The 19,051-nt window shown below is 38.4% G+C and overlaps 3 protein-coding genes across 4 annotated transcripts; 1 reads left to right on the top strand and 2 right to left on the bottom strand.

The window, feature by feature from the left end:
- Nucleotides 1-2,028: 2,028 nt before the first annotated feature.
- On the bottom strand, nt 2,029-4,234 carry LOC122068840 (aquaporin NIP2-1-like). The gene is made up of 6 exons (XM_042632757.1): nt 4,171-4,234; nt 3,882-4,081; nt 3,633-3,645; nt 3,044-3,148; nt 2,897-2,960; nt 2,029-2,296 (listed from the first exon to the last, which is right to left on the bottom strand). Exons 1-6 carry the CDS (start codon nt 4,232-4,234, stop codon nt 2,029-2,031), a joined length of 714 nt encoding a protein of 237 aa, XP_042488691.1.
- A 2,600-nt stretch (nt 4,235-6,834) lies between these two features.
- On the top strand, nt 6,835-7,691 carry LOC122068811 (glycine-rich protein 5-like). The gene has a single exon (XM_042632717.1). The coding sequence runs from the start codon at nt 6,998-7,000 to the stop codon at nt 7,502-7,504; it is 507 nt and encodes a 168-aa protein (XP_042488651.1). The 5' UTR covers nt 6,835-6,997; the 3' UTR covers nt 7,505-7,691.
- A 3,033-nt stretch (nt 7,692-10,724) lies between these two features.
- LOC122068820 (probable apyrase 6) lies at nt 10,725-18,803 on the bottom strand. 2 transcript variants are annotated; one of them, XM_042632729.1, is made up of 9 exons: nt 18,009-18,803; nt 15,769-15,881; nt 14,516-14,623; nt 13,841-13,895; nt 13,185-13,379; nt 12,996-13,093; nt 12,594-12,790; nt 11,432-11,550; nt 10,725-11,348 (listed from the first exon to the last, which is right to left on the bottom strand). In XM_042632729.1, exons 1-9 carry the CDS (start codon nt 18,619-18,621, stop codon nt 11,317-11,319), a joined length of 1,530 nt encoding a protein of 509 aa, XP_042488663.1. In that variant the 5' UTR covers nt 18,622-18,803; the 3' UTR covers nt 10,725-11,316. The 2 variants fall into 2 exon arrangements, with proteins under 2 accessions (XP_042488663.1, XP_042488662.1); XM_042632728.1 differs by having other exon boundaries at nt 10,725-11,550; nt 18,009-18,802.
- Between the last annotated feature and the right edge of the window lie 248 nt (nt 18,804-19,051).

Genomic DNA, 19,051 nt, shown 5'->3' with positions numbered 1-19,051 from the left:
GAGAAATAATAGGATAATGGCTACACATTGATACTTCTTGTATCATTTGCAACAAAGATACTGAATCTTCTATGCATCTATTCATCAATTGTGAATTTTCACAACACATCTAGGCAGCAGGACAACTTGGATTAAGGCTCCAGAACATCAATGCAAACTCATTCTTGGAGACGATGAAGTACATGTTTCATCAAAAAAATACCCCTAAATTAGATCTCAGGTGGGTTTTCAATGTTTTTGCTATCACAATTTATTTCATTTGGCAACATCGAAATGAAATTATTGCATCCAAAGGTAGGCCTAACCCAATGAATGTTTTACATAAAATAAATATGTGGATTTTTTATTTAAATATAATGCTGAGATGTACTAATGAATTATTTGCTACAGATGATCCGGCACCATTGAACAAAAACTTTTCCATTCCTTTTTTGAACTATCTTGTTTTGATTTCTGCTGGAGCAATTAATAGGTTAACCTCAGCTTCAAGATGGGCTTTCGGAATTATATTACAAGGTCAACTTAGGATCATTAGCTCAGATACTACTATAACTACTCAAGGCTAAGTAGTGGAAGCAGAAGGAATTCTGGCAGGATTGAGGACAACGTCTACTAAAAGATGGGAGATCCATGAAGTATGGCACACCAACAAGAAGCTAACTAACCTTCTTCCATTCCCTTCCAATGAAGCCTGGCTTCTCCTACATTTTGCTTAATTCCAAGAAATTTCTTCACTCTCACAAACAATCTCCTTTCATCTTAAAAGTATTGAAGACTATCCCCTTATGCAATTTATATATTATATGGCATGCAATCCTAATAGACACCAAGACCATGTTCTTAATCTTTAACTTATCCTAGTTTTTTATGTTCATCAAAAAAAAAAAAAAAGTACTCATGGGACAATCGGATTGGGTCTTAGGGTTTCAAACTTTGGCCGAACCTGTTAATTGAATCGAACTCTCAATGATTCGATTTTGGTTTAGTTTCTTTGAAATCAAAATCAATCGGATGAATCGATTGAATGGGCCAATTGAAATTGAAAATGAACCAAATCATGAAAATTGGAAACGAACCAGACCTAGTACTCCAATTGGAAATATGGATCAAGACAACCTACGGGATAAGGGATGGCAAAAGTCTTTTCTTTTGTATTGACCAGTCTGGGAAATGATAACGTTTAGAAGGGGGGGGGTTGTTGAATGTTGAACTTCGTTGTGAACAGTACATTTTCGTCATTTCAGTCTTTAGGGTCTTGACCACTTCAATAATGTGATTTTGTTTTCTTTTATCAAAGAAAGGGAAAGGGGTGTGGTTGGTGTGGGAAAAAAATCGTCTGTTTTTCTTCATCCATGTTTTTCTTGTTTTGCTACCTTCAGAAGGCAACATGTGGCATTACTTTAAGTGAACGGCCAAGATTGAGTTAAAAACCAAACTGGATGTAATAACCCTCACCCAACTGAATTAATCTTGACCGTTGATGACACGTGTCATCTTCTGCAACTAGCAAAACACAAGAAAAACAGGGATTAGAAAAACAGACGATTTTTATCCGGTGGTGTGTCACTGGTCCATACGGAACCTAGGAAGGGGGATGACCTGTCAAATTCACATCAGAAATTGTCAACAGGAACACAAATAAAATCTCAGATTGCGTGAAACAATACAAACTACTTCTATTCTCAATTTCTCAGACACAAGATAATTTGAAAATAGTGCATTGGCATCTTTCATACCCTCTTTAATTTCAAACCACCTTGTGTCTCAATTTAAAGAAAGTGTAGCGTTCTTTTTCTTAAAAAAAAAAAAAAGTCAATGAAAATAGCGACCTTACGTGTGACATAACTAAAATATCAATACTGATATTTTAAACCTTGCTCTAGTCAGGTTTAGCCCATTGAAGCATCATCATCTACCATCTTACGAGTCTCTTGAAGAATGAATGCATATCACAATACAACTTGAAAGCAAGATCATTTTTTTCATTTTATACAATTTAAATGGATCTTTCTTGACCCGTTTTACAGATTAGACAATAATAGAATCTATTATAGTATCTTTGTTGGTTGGTGGGTGGTCGTCGCTCCCTAATCTATCAATTTTGAGGAAAAATGATGATGTGGGAGAGATCTCGTGGACTGGCTTATGTATCACCCGAATGAAGCTGTAGGACCATGCTCCCATCAGCGTTCCTAGTATTGGTCCAACCACGTACACCGAAATCCCCTTACAATTTTCGCTAGCAATGGCCGGGCCTATGCTCCTCGCAGGGTTCATGGATCCACCTGAAATGGGCCTGCACATAACACAAACGCAATGTTTTTATAATCAAGTTATGTAATGGCCTGGGCCTGAGGCCTCAACATAGAATAATGTTCAGGCCCAACTACTCACGTATTTACTAAAATACCCCCCCAAAAAGATGGTCATAGACATTTTCTTTTCTTTTGATCATAAAGACTCATGGTCCTAAACATTTCCTTCTTTTTTTTTTTTTTTTTGGCTGAGTTTTCCTTTATCTATGGTGAAGGTGGAATCACTTCACCGATATGACCATCATTGGGTTTCGAAGAATGTTGAGAATAGTGAAGGGCTTTTCAAATCTTCAACATATAAGAGGGTGAGGGGAAATAATTATGATGACAGATGAGTGAAGGAAAATTTTTTTTTTCTTTTAATTATTACTCCATATAATAATTAAGGAAATAGATATCTGAAAGGCAATGCAGCCTTTCGCATAGACATATAGGGGGTGAATGATCGCCAACCCCTCATTAAAGGCAAAAATCTTATTCCTATTGATGTTTTTGTTTGTACTCCTATTGGTCCCACTTTCTTTTAGGTGACCCTCTTTCGATTGAAAAATAATAGGACATTCTTGTGAAGTATGGCTTACCCGGCTAAGATTGAAGTTATGCAAACTGCAGAACCAACAGCTATCCCCGCTAACTCTCTTACATCTGGGAATTGGCCGTTGAAACAAGATATTAGTGGAGAGAGAGAGAGAGAGAGAGAGAGAGAGAGAGAGAGAGAGCATTGAAACTTACAGCTTTGGTGTCAGTGGCGACAGCAGAAGTGATGAACATCATGGAAAAGGTAACAACCATCCCCATGAGCAATGAGATTGATTTGGTCCCATTTTTTAAGTCTTAACCATAGAACAGTTAAGAGAACCGGGAGACACAGACAGAACCAATGGTCCCGCATCCAAGTTGAGAATAATTATGGATTGGTAGTTGGAATCTCTTGTTAATTAGAATAGTTTTTTAAATGTTTCTATGGCTGTCTAGCTCTGATCAGCCACTATTTTCTTAAGTTTTCTTTACTAATTTAAGATTCATTTATGTTCACCTAAAAACTACTTAATTAAATTAAAGGAATTTTTCACCAAAGAGAAAATGGGATGTATGAATAACCCTGTTAGCCCAACTCCTACAAATCCCTCACCATAGTCAGGGTCAATTAGGGTCAGCCCAACCACCTTGAGGGTGAATTTGAATTAAAATTTTCAAGTCATAAGACAAGGCTAAGCTGAGACTAGACTTAGTTAAGGAAACTCAAGGTTGAGTTAGTGCTTTATTAAATTTGGCCAAACTCAATTGTTTCACCCCTAAAAAAAGCAACCTATGTGCCTATTGGCTCCCTCTAATTGCAAATTAAGGAAATTAAGTCAACTTTTACAATAATTATCGAATATGATTGTAGAACCTATTTAGATTTCTTATAATTATCTTGTTTAATATTTATATTTTCATATGTATTTTTCTCTGTAAATCTAATTTCTATATTTTTCATATATAATTTTTATTTTTTTTTTCAAATTCAATTGTAAAACAGCCATGTTGGGAAATGATTATAAACCTAACGTTATATACATATACCTGTTTCCAGGGAAAATGCTTAACGGCGGCGAAAGCCAAAGTGACCGTCGGGTTCATGTGGGCGCCGGAGATATGCCCAACGGCGTAGTTCATGACAGTGACGATAAGTCCACCTGAAACTGAAGCTCCCAGCCTTGAGACCTTGTTTTCGTCGCTCCTACTCAGTGCAGCTGATCCACATGTATAATTTCTGCTACCACCTGTAAATCTCCCCTTGTTAGTATTATATACATTCGCTAGTTAGCTGGTTGGGTTGAGTTGAGTTGTGACAGAAACCTTTCTGAGAAACCCATGAGGGTAATGCTCTTCATATGGATGAGGTTCCTGTATTCAATGCATGAGGTTCCTGCCATTGTGTACGAGGTCTGAAAAGATTCATTATACACACAACCATCATAATACGAAGAGTCCCATGATATTTAGCAAAACCCCTGTGTATTCCCTGGCTCATTTGATAAGGACTTTGTGTTCAAGAGATTCTGTTTACACTGCATGATGAAACAAATGCATTAATCAAGCTACCTCACTGACTTATATTTTATCTTTATTTATAATATTTTTATTTTTTTAATATTTTGGAGGGTGAGGGGTTACTATTGCTAAATATTTTGGCTATCCATAGTTTGGTAGCTTGGATATTCGATTCAATCCTTGAGTATTGGTTTTCTTGCTAGGGCTAGAGTTTCTTCTTTGCTCCTCCATCTCAATCAAAATGTTTCCACAATATACACACAATCTGTGATTCATATATAGGGTGACTACTGATTAATCCAGGTACTGAAATTCACTCAAATGCCAATAGGCAATAGCCAGCCCTATATTGGTGAGTGTGCCCTCACTTGAACCAAATTGAGGATGATAGGGCTTGTTTCCACTTCAACCCGAGGGCTAATCTTTCAAGCTTTCATTTTATCAATCATGTGTTTTTAATCAAATATAAAAGGATTTAGAGTTAGTAATAGAATTATATGAGGTAATGACTATAAAGTTTCTTTTCTAGGTTAGAATTTTTCATTTCCCTTCCTTTAACTTTACTTGCAATTAAACAGAACAAAAGGGAAGGGAAGGGTAATGAAATCAGTTTTAAAAAAAAATAATAATAATAATAAATAATAATAATAATAATAATAATTGTGATCATAAATGTATAATCAACCCAAAAAATCTCAATATGTTTGGTAAGTATATTTTTCAGATGTAATATACAATTTATGGGGAAAAGTATATACACTCTCATACTCTTTCTCCTCCTTGAATAGAGGCTTTCTTGTGCATCTATTGGCTTAGTGTGAGAGATGCCATTACATGCAAGCGGCATGTAGATCCTCTACCCTTATTTTATTTTTAGATGAGAGGGCCTTGATTGCAAAGTAAAGTTTTAAGGGAGAGGAATTCCCTTGCAGAGTGCATACATTGTGTTTTTTTTTTTATTTTGGAGGGGGGCGGCTCGGGATCTTCTACTTCACATTTCAATATGAAGCGGGAAATGATTTCATATAATAGGGGTCCACGTGGTTAGGGAAGAGAGGGAGATTGAGTAAAGGGCAGCAGAGAGGTGTGGGAGGGAGAAGAACGTAGGGGAGTGAGAGGGGAGAGGGGGGAGCCAGAGGGCAAAGGGATGGGAAGGAGAGTTAAAACCAAAGAGGGAAGGGAGTGGAAGAGCCAAAGGAGAGGGTTGGGGGCTGGAGAGAGGAAGCTAGTGTTGGAACTGAAGGAGAGAAAGGGGGTGGGGGATGTAGAGTTCTCCCTGCAAGATTCCATTAGGAGTGAATTTATAAATTATACCCTCCACCCATGGTTTTAGGTCAGAATTGAATTGGCTGTATTGTATCCGTATTCGTTGAGATTGATCTTGATATTGATATCTAATTGATATGGGATTGAATATCGGTATCAAAACAGGGTAAAATCATAAAAATAAAATATGATGAAAAGTAAAGTTAATATCGACTGATCTAGAAATGGTAACATATCGATATCATATATCAATTCAATACCCAAGAGCTAAATCTTTGCTTCCACCTCAACTCATCCGAATACTATGTCAACTACTTCACTCTCCATTGCGATATGTAAAAGAATCCTATATATATTTTATTAGAGGATTTCCAATGCTGCTAGCACAGGAAAGAACCTGCACGTTACCACTACTTAGTGGTCCGCAAAAGATATTAATCCATACAAACCCCACATTTTTAAAATAGATCAAATAAAATAAAACAAAAAATATATATGGAGTCTTCAATTTTTTGTGAAAGAGCATAAAAAAGAATCTGCACATGGATAGTGAGCGGATTTCCCCCCATATTTTATATATAATATTTAAGTAATGCTTTATAAATCCTTATCCATCCACATTGTTCCTTATCTATACAATTGAGATGGCCACAAATTTTCCACGCCGACAATCAAAGTGGAGTGTGCTCTATATTTCAAACTATCAGATTGGGTACATCATCTCTGCATTATATAAAATTTAAAACCACAGAATTGGTCAAGAAATTCATACCTGGATGCACTTTGCTTACAGAAACAGGGATAGAAAAGCATGTTCTATAACTCTATGAGAACAATATATCCACAAGGTCAACAATCCTCACAAGATCCCATTAAGACTTTTCCAGCTAGCAAGCATCAGAGTGACAAGCAATGTAAGCTTGCAGCAGGTAAGCGCAGTTCCATATGGCACTAAAGCTCAACCATGCTCCACTATGGTGGGACGGTTCCATCATACTCTCCATGGGCTGTCACCATCCTCAAACGTGTCCAGCAAAAAGCCCTCTCCACTATGGCCTCATCAGACTCAGCATTATGGAACAATCTGCACCACAAGCTCTGTCCAACCAGGAGACCCACTAAGGAATAATAATAGTTAATGAAATTCAGAACCCTTGTAACAGTAAGCACCACCAACCTCACCACCATACACTATTATAAATACCCGATTCCCCTATCCCTTCCTCTCACAAGAAGCTCTATAGCTAGCAGCAGCTAAGCACATTGATTTCACACTCTTTTTCTCTCTTATTCCCTCTCCACAAGCCTCTCTCTTTCATCTTCCTTTTAAGCAAGAGTTTGTCACCAAATCTGTTTTGAGTTTATCAACATAGCTAGAGATGGCTGCTGGCTTGAAGTCACTGCCTCTCTTTGCATTGCTACTTGTTCTTTCTGCTATTGTTGCTGAGAGTCGAGTTGCAAGGAAGGACTTAGGATTAGACTTAGGTGGTGTGGGAATTGGACTTGGTGCTGGTGTTGGCATTGGCTTAGGTGGGGGCAGTGGCTCCGGCTCAGGCTCTGGCTCTGGCTCGGGCTCTGGTTCTGGTTCAGGCTCTGGTTCGGGTGCTGGATCAGGTGCTGGATCATCAGCAGGTTCAGGTGCCGGTTCAGGTGCTGGCTCAGGTGCTGGGTCCTATGCTGGGTCTGGGGCTGGTTCAGGATCCGGTGGTGGTCGAGGACGTGGAGCTGGATCTGGTTCAGGCTCTGGCCAAGGCCAAGGACAAGGACAAGGGTCTGGTTCTGGATATGGTGAAGGCTACGGTGAGGGCAGCGGTTCAGGAAATGGGTCTGGTTATGGTGAAGGTCGTGGGTATGGGTCGGGTTATGGCAGCGGGCATGGAAAGTGAGGCGATGTGACTACGTGATACTAGATATTGGTAGGGTCGCCATTTGGAATATTGAATAAGGTGATAGTATTTACCAAAAAAAAAAAAGAGTAATAACAATAATAAGGTGATAGTGGGATGTCCTTTGTAAGTTGTAACTCCTGGGAATTGTTTAGTACAAATAATATGTTTTCTTTCTTGTTTTTTATTTTTATTTTTTGGTAATGATGTTTTCTTTCTTGTTAATCTCTACAACTGCCATCTCCTGATTTTATTTTATTTTATTTTTTATTTTGCAAAGGTTTTTTCTTGAATTCTTTAATTGTAGAGAAAAAAAAATTCACGGACGAAGTGGTCACATGGTTGGATTCTTGGAATATCATTGTATTCCCACCCCTTATTAAGGAGGTCGAAAGTACTTTTCTATTTAGCAATCTAACGATTCTGATGCCCATTACAAGTGAAGAAAAACTCAGTTTTATTTATTTATTTATTAAAAAGTACAGGATCATAAATTCATCCGTCATTTTAAGATTATCCAAATCACAAATGGGAAATGTGATGGTGTATATTTCCGGATCAACTTGCATTTTCCTTCATACTTAAGAAGATGATTGTAGATACTGATGGTTTGGGGTTCCTCCCATAAGATAATAGACTTTTGAGAAAGAGATGAAACCTATTTCTTGTTGATCCAGCAGTCATTAGCAGCTAAGCCTAAGTAAGATGGAACTCCCAAGACTGAGTTGAATGGAAGGATAGGAGGTTGGGCGAGTCCAATAAACGCCGATTCTAGAGGTTCAAGACATACCCTCATCCACTGGGGGGCCAGGTCAGCCACAACTTTGGATGAGGAGGCGCCCCTCAGGCCTTGCACAATAAAGCTGTGAACAATTCATCGGAATTTTGGGGGGTGGGGAGAGGTGGACCTTGGTAGGAGAGGTGCTCCCCAGACATTTTCGGAGCAGATTGAAGAGATTCCTTCATCGAAGGGTTGAACACCCAGTTCTCAAAAAGGGTCCCCTGGGCAAAATTTTCCCTAAACATTGCTGAGATAATAGTCTTTTCTGTGCAATTCCAAATGTAAAGTAAGCCTCCGTATTTTATTGGTGAAATTGAATATTTAAAATTCAACAAATTCTCTGTTTTCTTCTTTTAAGTCACAAAACGTCTTCCCATACTAAAATGTTGACACATCATTTTGTCATTCCGAAGGATGTCTGTGAACAAGATGAATGCATGTTTTAAGATAACGGGAAAGCCCTATATCTAGGCCTCTTGGGCTCCTCGCTATCTAGATGATGGTAGAGATTATCCAAATGAAATGACCAAAATTCTCCTGAAGGGTAAACAAGGTTAAAATACGACTAACTGACCTCAAAAATTGGCCAAAAATATACTGATAATATGATATTTTATCATACTAAAATTCGGTATGAAAATGAGCTTTTTCCCCCTTAATGGGAAGATTTTATTTTAGCTATGCATGGCCCCCATTGGAGACAATCCTTGTTGGCCTGAACAATCCTTAAATTTCAAAAGTCAAAAGTATGTAGAAATTATGATAAAAATGCCATTGAAATAATCCATTTTGGAATTTTGGAGCAATCCTTCTCTTATTAATTGCAGCTGATACCATTTCAATGTATTTCAATTCTTCCGAACGAGAGAGGCTTGAAGATTCTGAATCTATTGTATTAATTCCTCTTCTTCTCGCAATATGCATTTTATGATCTCAGCTAATGATTCAATTGCCATGTATTTAGCCATTGAGCCTCAATGTTCATGTTTTTATGTGACTGCAACATCAAAAAGAATGTCTGAATTTTCCACATAAGCCAGGTCAAAATCTTTGATAATAGGTGCATTTCGAACATTCAAAAGTCTAGACAAATGAAATTCGATTGGAATTACTATTGGGCAGGATTAGTTTTGCAAATGAACGTTTTCCTCTTTATCCAGAATGTAGTTTATTTTTTCCCCCTTATTTTAGATTTTTTTATTAGTTAGGGGTTTTAACCATCATTTACCTCTAGGGGCGTTTTCATAATTTTTAACGTATTCCATTTTATTATATACGAATTTCATATAATATTTTATGGTATTTTCAATATGTTAAGGCAGATTTCTTTGTTCACAGCCACTTGGGCTACTGAGATTGTGTACACAAACATCCAACCAGAGGCGCACCGGATCGAGATCCTCTGCGATCAGTGAATGTGGCGGAGGTTGGTGGAGGTGGTCTCGGATGTCGACACGTGTTTTATTATACGTGTACAGTCAGATCTGGAGCCCCTCTTCTTCTTCTCCTTGCTTCCTCTCTCAACACTATACAGTATCTCTCTCTCCCTACTAGCACCAAGGCTCACCGCAATCGGCGTCACTGATACGAAGCAACCACGGAGGATCCATCAATGACACCACACTCATCAGATTTCGAACACAAACCAACACCCATGACAACCTCGTTAGCAACTGGGCATCAATTGACGCCTTCAGCTCCTTATGGCACGGCGTCTGTTGCAGCAGCGGTAGTTTCATCTCCTCTCCTTGGACCTATAAGTCCCCATCTACTCTCTCTCTTCTCTGTACCAACACTTCCTCCTCCGCTTCCACGGCAACCGCCTCAATGACTTCATCCTCCCCATCACCAACTCCTGCAAACTCAAGCTCCTCTGCCTCTCCAATAATGACTTTTCCAACAAAATCTCTACCCACATTGGCTCCCTCAAGCGTCTCCTCAAAGTCTAAAGTACACAACAAACACGATATTAGGAGCTGTGAGGTAATATGATTTTCTATAACCAAATTCTTCAATGTTCAATCCCCATTGTCCATAATACGGATTTGAGACTCAATCCACCACCGATAGAGTCAATTTGGCGACGACAACCTACCCTTCATCCGCCGTGATCTCACTTCCAGGCAACCTCTGCGCAATGAGCTCAACACATCAAACCACGAGACTGTATGCAGGAAAGGAAGGAGGGGCTTCATATCTGATCATCCACGTGCCATAAGACGTGTTGACATCCGAGGCCACCTCCACCAACGTCCGCCACATTCACTGGTCACAGAGGATCTCAATCCGACGTCCTGTGTCTGGTGTAAAGGGCACAATTGGGTCGCGTTCTTTTCCCCTAAATTTATGCAATTTTACTTAACAATGATCTTTTTTTTTTTTTTTTTTTCTTTGGTAAGAAATTAAGCAATAGTCTTAGAGTCTCTTGACAAGGAAATGTAAACTGGCAAAGTGAGTGTAAAATTTAATATATAATCCACAGTTCTCTTCTCCTATTGTTCGAAAACCATGAAATAGTGCTTCATAAATTCACCAAAACTAATCTATTTTACATTAAAATTTCCCACAAGTTTATAGCCCCATCAAGGTGGAACATAATACTCGCTGAACAGGATCCCTAATTGACCATTGTGACCAGTCCTATGGGGAGAATCCACTTGGTGCCTTCCTACTCCCTCTCCCCAAAAAGCTGAATGTTGTATTCCACCTGCAGACTGCTACTGGCATTTCGAGGAACAATAATGTACTTTTGATGTTAGAGTGGGAATCTATTCTTTTACACCGACAACCCCAACCCTCGATCTCTATGGTATGAGACAACATAATAACCCAAGACCCAAGCTGATCCATGGATTCCGATGTTTCCAGAGGGTTGCTTTGGGCAATCAAAAATGGGGTAAAGAAACATAATAAGCTTCAATACTACTAGCTATCTTCCTCCCCACTTACAAAACCCACATATGGGGGTGCTTCTCTCTCTCTCTCAAGAAGCTCTCATCTGTTGACACGTGTAATAATGTAACGTCCTTTCTCAAGATCGTATATTGTCTTCAATTGCGGTTTCTTCCATTTTGACAGGAACCAAACTGTAACAATCAATATAGCAGCAACAACAAAGAGAGAAAGTAAGGTGGATGAGTCCTCACCAATAATGGTGGCAATCCAACCAGTTTGTCCCACATCTGAGTCATCTGTATTATGCAAGATGAAAGCTCCTAATGCCCAATCGAGAGGGATGTCTCCAACTTCATTTGCAAAACTAATCCTGTTCAGCAGTCAGTAATTCCAATCAAAACGACTGAGCACTCATAAAATATATAGTCAAATAAATTGTGACAGCATGCTATTGCAAACTTTATGAATAGCAACAGGGAACTAATGTTCTCTGGGATAGATTCTTCTAGCATTAGAACCCAACAGCTGGGGGACTAAGGCCCTGAGGTGAATAATGACATTTTAACTGGGGTCAATGGCCCATATCAGACTCCTCCATCTTAATTGTCAACTACAGTGGCAAGTGAGACAACCAGATGTAAGGGATGCAATCATGTTGAATGGATGAAGGCTTCAATGCAGGGTTATATAACCTCCATTCTATACTAGCCAATAAGAAGTACTGCTGACAATCCTTCCCCACCTTTCACTCCCCAAGTCCTGTGGCAACCAGTGAAAATGCAAGCTTCTAGGTCAAAAGGAAACTCAGCTGGTTAAACTCTGACAGCATTGGAATTTTCTTCTCTACCATCAAATCCCAATCTCGAAATTCCCAATTCATCTTTTGATGCAACCTAGTGGTAGTGATTAATTGGGTAGGGCCCTTGGCCCAAACCTAAGGGCGTCAATGTGTACCAAATACTAAAACCGATACCATACCGAATTACCAGTACCAACCCAAACTGAATTAAATTTGGTACAGTATCGGTATATGGGGTATACATACCGAGCCGGTATCCAGTATGGTATTGGCATGGTGTATTGCACCGATAGCTAACCGAATACTGGTACCAAATACCAAGCTGAATAGATTTGGTACGGTATTGGTATGAGCAACAAGACTCTTTTCAATATTTATTTTGGTTCTCAAACTTGAGAGGTTCTTATCATTGTCATTGGACTTTGTGCGTTTTGGCGTACCAAAGGTTGATGCTTACACTGACTAGATATCGATGCATTAGAATCACAATGTTTGTCTATGAATTAGAGAGAAAGGAAAATAAGTTCTTAAATATTATGAATTATGCTTGCAGAGAAGCCATCATCCACACTTACCTTCTGAGCTAAAGTGGTAAAGAGCATAAGAAATAATACCTATCATCATTCAAAGCAATTCCAAGACTGTCATGTAGTAGGGCCACTATATATGCTGATGAGAAGCAATACCGTTGTAAATCCTCCTCCTCAAGAGTATTGTACTTGTTTTTCAGCTTTGACCAATCTTCTCCACAGAATCTTTCTCCAGCCAACATCAGATCGGAAAGATAAGCCCTTGGGGGCAAGCCAAAGAACTATCAAGCAGGGAAAAAGAAAAAACAGAAATATAGACTTAGAAATCATATAAGCAGTCCCATACGAAGCACAAACGCTACACTGATCCTGACAGGACACAAGGAATTTTAGGAAACATCAGATCTGATAAATAAATAAATCAAAATAAGTTTAATTTAAGCCTATATAAGAAAATTAAAACCAAAAGAAAACTGATGGTAGAACCTTTGATGTGTAGAAGAAATTTTCAGTGGCCAAAAACTTTCCCTGAAGAGGTGGTATGAAGATTGACCCAAGGTTGCAACGCTGGTGGGAGCATTTCTCTGCATACTCAGGAAAAAAAAAAAGACTTTCTGAGTAATGTGAAGAATGGATGTTTATTACAACAGTGAAAACTTCAGGGGAATTCACAACCTCTTCCATTCTGTAATAACATTAATGCAGCAGATCTACACTCTGAGAAGTTTCCCTTAGCATGAAGAGGACGGAGGTATTTATCCTTCTTCCTATCTAGAGCATCAGCGGAAAGGTTCCATGACTCCATGCTATGTGAATATCCACTAGGAGTACAAGGATCTACAGATATGCCTTTCCAAGCAAATTCTACAGCTGCATACAAGTAGTAAATGAAAACAGAATTTCAGAATGAACACAATAATGCCCACTACATAAGATCTATATTTTGGAAAATAATACAGAACTTCTAAATATGGGTTTTTTTTTTTTCGGAAGAAAAGCTGAGAATTCTGCAACATGAAATAATCAATATACCATCACACTATGAAGAGAAATTTAGTAAAAATCATTATATCAAAGAACAATGCAAGACAGCACAAATATAAGTGGGATACCAAAGCATATAATTGGAATTACTCTGATGAATAATACTCCCTCAGTCGTACAAGCTGTTTACCTAGTTTCTTTAAGATTTCTGTTGTGGTTGTTGAATCTCGCTAGGCTTTATCATAAGAACAAAGCCTAAGTATCCAATTATCACCCATTAACTAATTCTTTACTGAAATATGAGATGAATAAGCTCGAGGGTATTCAAAAAATGCATGGACACTTACACAACTTATGGCTTCTTGAAGTTAGCATTTCCTTTAATGAATCATATGCAGCATTCTGCCAAGGAAAAAAAAAAAGAGTTAGTAACTCCTATTATGCCGAAAGCTGGCTGCTGAGAGAGAAAGAGTTTCCTACACCCAAAGGCTTCTTACATTTCCAAATGCCTCATTCTGACCACCCCCAAACCACCGAACACAGAGAACACAAATTCCATCAGAGGAAGAGAACAAACAAGACAAACCTCTTTTTATGGTCATTTTTTCTTTTCTTCTTCTATATTCTACCCTTGTTAATCTGTGTGTTACAACTAATATTTCATCCTAAATCCTAAAGGCCAAAACAAAGTCAGTTAACTGGGCTAGTTCCACTTTTTTAACCGTCAATATTAAGTGATTCAGTAACCTGTTCCTAGTTGACTGGTTCAACCAGATGGGCTGGTCCAGGGTTATAACACTTAATTTGCGCACTAAGAGGAAATCTAGAGAAAACATTAGGTCAAATTATTTTAGAAATTGATGTCAGGAAGACCATTTAACGTCTTGACTCATTGAAGCAAATTCATCTTTGCCAAAATTGGTACTTTCCACGTTAATACACTGCATTGCTAGTTACAGGCATTCAGAATAAAATAGACTGCAAGCACAACCAAGCATTTATTAGTTTGCAATGGAAATCACCTGACCAAAATCAAGCAAGCTGTGACTGTAGAGATTGTACTTGAACTTCCCAAATTTAAGTGTGTGTGAGAGCTCAGGAGGCAGCATCTCATTTGAAACAAATGTTACCTGAGAAAAAAAAAATTCAAAAAAAAAAAAAAAAAGAAAAGAAAGTATTTCACCTAGTTAAAATGGAAATTCTGCATTTCGTCTATTGAATGTTTGAAGAGTATGCAAAACCATAACTCAAAAGATATATGTGGTACAAATTTATCAGGGCAGAAGAATTAGGCAGTTCGTCACATAGTAGAGACATCATTTTAGCTTCTATGTTCACAGAAAGATTCTCTTTTCTTTTCTCTGTTGGGGACACGTAGCAAGCTCTGTCCCTAATAATAGAGCCAGCAAAACAACCATTGATAATACCAAAACAAGATAACCAGTACTAACAGCGGGAGGAGAAAAAGAATGGAGGAAAAGAGAGTTAGGACTATTGCTGGTTAGAGAGAACAGCCATTTGACAGAGCCTTCCCCCCCCCCCCCCTCTCTCCCATTGCTTTTATTGATAACCACCAATTAATCATAATCCGACCAGGACCTCCGTTAGTTTAGACACATTTAAAACCCAAATAAAACGGTGTACCATTTTATTTTCCCATATAAAACACAACTTGCCGAACTGCTCCCAATAAGATGAACACACAGTAGCACAGGTGTTCATGGAGAACAATGACCCTCATCAAAACTGCATTGATTACAGATATAGCTTTCAACAGAGTTGAATGGTGAAATAGGGTCAAGGTAACCAAACCCAAACCCATTTACTTCGGAAAAAGGCTTAGTATGGTAGAGTAGAGTTCGTTCGTTTTGTTTCCCTTCTATTGTCTTTGTTTTCCTTTTACAAACCCTAGATTATATTTAGTAAGATTGTGCACATTTGACATAATTGTAAGGTAGCAAATCCCATTATTCCCACATGTGGTCTAGGTTATCCAGAGTCATACAAATACTCCTCTGGTGGTTCACAAGGTAGTCAAATATTATTGTAAAAAAATCTCGGATAAATTGAAAGGAATCCAAAATTTTCTTCCATTTTTTCGTAGTGCCCCTCTTTGAGTCCATATACCATTAATGAATAAAACTCAAAGGCTAATATTATCTGAGAAAAAGAAGATTATTTAGTAGTATTATTATGCATTCAAACATAGCAATCTGAAATTCCCATGAAATTACTAAAAGCATTGAAAGGTAAAGAAAAGAAAGGAAAACTAAACCTGAGCAGATGCCCCACCAAGTTCAATTATCCCAATTGTTTGCTGAGGATCACCTCCAAGAGAGCCAAGAGCATAGTTTGCAGCAACCCAAGCATATATACCTTCATCTGAGCCTGTTACAACCATAATATAATCTTACATTAGCTATTTAGATGGAAGGCTAAATTCATATTAAGTGATGATAAGATAAATTTTCCTGCATCCTGTCTTATTATAAGGTACTACCATTTTCACAGAGAGGATGAGTTAGTATATAGAACACAAGGTCTCATTGTCACCAAGGTTAGGAATTTTGGATTTCAGTCCTGCCAAAAACCAAAATATTTCAGTGAAATGGCCAAAATCCCATCGAAATTTGGTCCCTTTTGGTGAAAATATAGAAATAGTCATTTCAGTGCCCAAAAAGTAGAAATTCGCCCTGAAACTTCAGAGAGTGCCTATTTAAGCATGATTACACATGTTCGAATAATTAGATTGGGCAAAACCCAAAGTGGTAGTTTGGCTTCGGACCGTATGACATATGATGGTTGTCATCCTCTGCCCGAAGAATCTCTCAAAATCCATCACAGGCTACCCAATAGGAGGGAATTTTGAAATTTGGGAGAACATAGCCAAATGATGCTTCAAATCCACCCAAATTTGGAGTAGATGCTCCACAGTTGACCACCAAGCCTTGATTCAGCCTAAAAAAATGAAGGATTTTGCCATTTAAATTGATGTTTTCTAGCAATTCTGGAGCTCCGGGGAAAAAGCTTAAATTTCGATGAAATGAGTCAAAATTTCAACTATATGCCAATGTTCAAAATTTCCCCACAATGAGTTGAAATTTCACCGAAATCTATAATTCCTCATAAGTCGACTAGAATGTCATTTCAGTTTCTGTCAAAACAAATATTTCAGCAAAAACTCAGAAATTTCATAGAATTTTAATACCATGATCTGTTACAAACTCGATATAGTAATACATGGGAATGTATTCCGCGGAAAGTAGGAACCGTGATGCTCAAATATCCACATATAATAGAATGCATCAATAAAAATATGACACAATAACCAAAACAACACGAAATTTAGCACATCACAATGAGCAAAGCACCCTTTGTAAGCATTTGTAAGACATCAATGGTCCTTAGATTTTAGTGGTACAGTTATGGATCACCTTTTTTTATTTTCATACCTCCATGAAATTAATCAAAATCCACCGAATAATGAAAGTGAGTTTTCAACAAAAAGTTCTAAGTAGCTAATACGATATTGCTACATTTGTTTATTTCTCTGTGTTGTTATAGTGAGTGCCAAGACACAAAAAATCACTCAGCTGACTTGCATCCACATCATAAGCATACCTCCAAAATGTTGGCAAGTGGACATTACTAATCAGGAGTCGAAACAAGAACCAGTCAACCACATCAAAGTGTCCCAGGTTCACTTCATCAGCTACAAGATAATGATCCTTTTCTTTTTCTTTTAAAATTACCACATTCCCTGATGAGTAAGAAAGCAGTCACTCTGGAAACTGACCCGTTTTATTTCTTATGAATAAATGAATCAGAAAGGCGAGTAAAAGGCACCCTAGACCATAGAAAGTCCAAGGGATGAACTCAAATGGCAGCAAAAAGGAATACAGGCTACACAAAAAGCAATTGCCTACCATACAAGAGAGAGTTGGAGACTTCACTCTTGACCGACCAACTCATATGCTATAGAGTTGGCCACTTGACTGACCTGTGAATCCAGTGAAGCAATATGTTCATCCTTTTAATTAATTATGTGTCCTTTGATGGTGTGCAATAATCTTCAACGTGAATGGAAAGATATAATCACAGAATATGCTTCATCACCTATCAAGGAGCTCCCAGCCCTCAGGAGCCCCAGCCTTCAGTGTCTTTACTGGGCACTTTTTACTATACCATGAACCAACATTTACAGCTAAGTTAAGATAAACTGGTACACAACAACTCAGGCACTTGCCTCCATTCACAGCCTATCATTCTCCCACATCCTCAGTGAGTTAAAGCCCAGTGAACATATAGTATGATAATGGAAAGAGTATAATTTTCCACACAGTATTGTCAAGGCATAAGTTATTATGGTCTTATTTGATAGTTTGGCAGTTGATTGGGCGGAGAGGCATGCTATTCTATGTTGCTTTACTTTACAGATTACTGTTATTTTACATAACAAGAAAATGCGAAAAGTTTGGGATATAGAAAACCTATAAATGGGGAATTCAAACGAACCTGAGATGACAGAAGCCCAGTCATTCTGAAACTTGAAGCCTGAAGAACTAAGAAACCTCCTGCATGACTCCATTATTCGTTCCTGAACATTCACGTCAAGTCTACGCAGACCAGCCGTCGCCATAAGCCTAATTTCGGTATCTCCCCAATAATCCTTCGGAATTCTCCCCTTGGCGAACTCAATAAGATCCAACAGAGAGTCACCAGAACTTTCAGGATCTGCCGAGTATGATGATAAACCTGGATTAACCCTCAACGATGACAATCCTTCCTTTCCAAAGTCGTAAACCGGAACTCCCTTCTCGTTGATCAAGAACTTGAACACGTGAATTCGAGTACCCGTGCTTCCACCATCTATAACAACGCCAAATTTCTTCTTTTGAACCAAAGAATTACGAGATCCCTTTGACACAACGAATAGATAACAGAACGCAGAAAAAATTGCAGCCAGGGCGATGAAGATCCAGAGATTTCTTTTGGTGCGCTTCGTATTCGCTATAAAAATTCGAGAGATGATGTCGGATCGAGAAGCGTTGGGGCGCAACTGGGGCATTAAAGAATCCATCTTTGTTCTAGAATCGACAGCCGGAATTCGAGCATTCGATCTTCGCATCAAATCTCCAGATATCTCCAATCCAATAAAGAGAAAGCGACGATAACGATGTAATCATGTAACTAATTAATATCTGAAACCCCAAACGCACTTGCAGATACCAGCGACTGAAGATGGAGAGGGCTGTCAATGTCTCACCATCCCTCTCCCTCTCCCTCTTCTGGATAAAAATCCTCTGTTGTTCTAATCGTCTGTTTTTCCATGTTTTGCTAGGTGCAGAATGCGACACGTGGATGATGCATCACCAACGGTCAAGATGATATATGTTGGTTGAGGCTACCAAAACCGGGTTTTCTCCTTGTGAACCAGACCGAAAAGTTGCACTCAGTCTCTTGTAAAAGTCTTTTCTTCTTCATTTTCTCTTCTACTATCGTCCTGAAAAGGTTTTGAATGATCTGGATTGAACAACAGCGGAGAAGAAGAAAGAGCT

The sequence above is a fragment of the Macadamia integrifolia genome, unplaced genomic scaffold, assembly GCF_013358625.1.
Source record: "Macadamia integrifolia cultivar HAES 741 unplaced genomic scaffold, SCU_Mint_v3 scaffold46, whole genome shotgun sequence".
NCBI classification, from domain to species: Eukaryota; Viridiplantae; Streptophyta; class Magnoliopsida; order Proteales; family Proteaceae; genus Macadamia; species Macadamia integrifolia.
The sequence above is the reverse complement of the archived record's forward strand: the minus strand, read 5'-3'. Positions and strand labels throughout refer to the sequence as shown.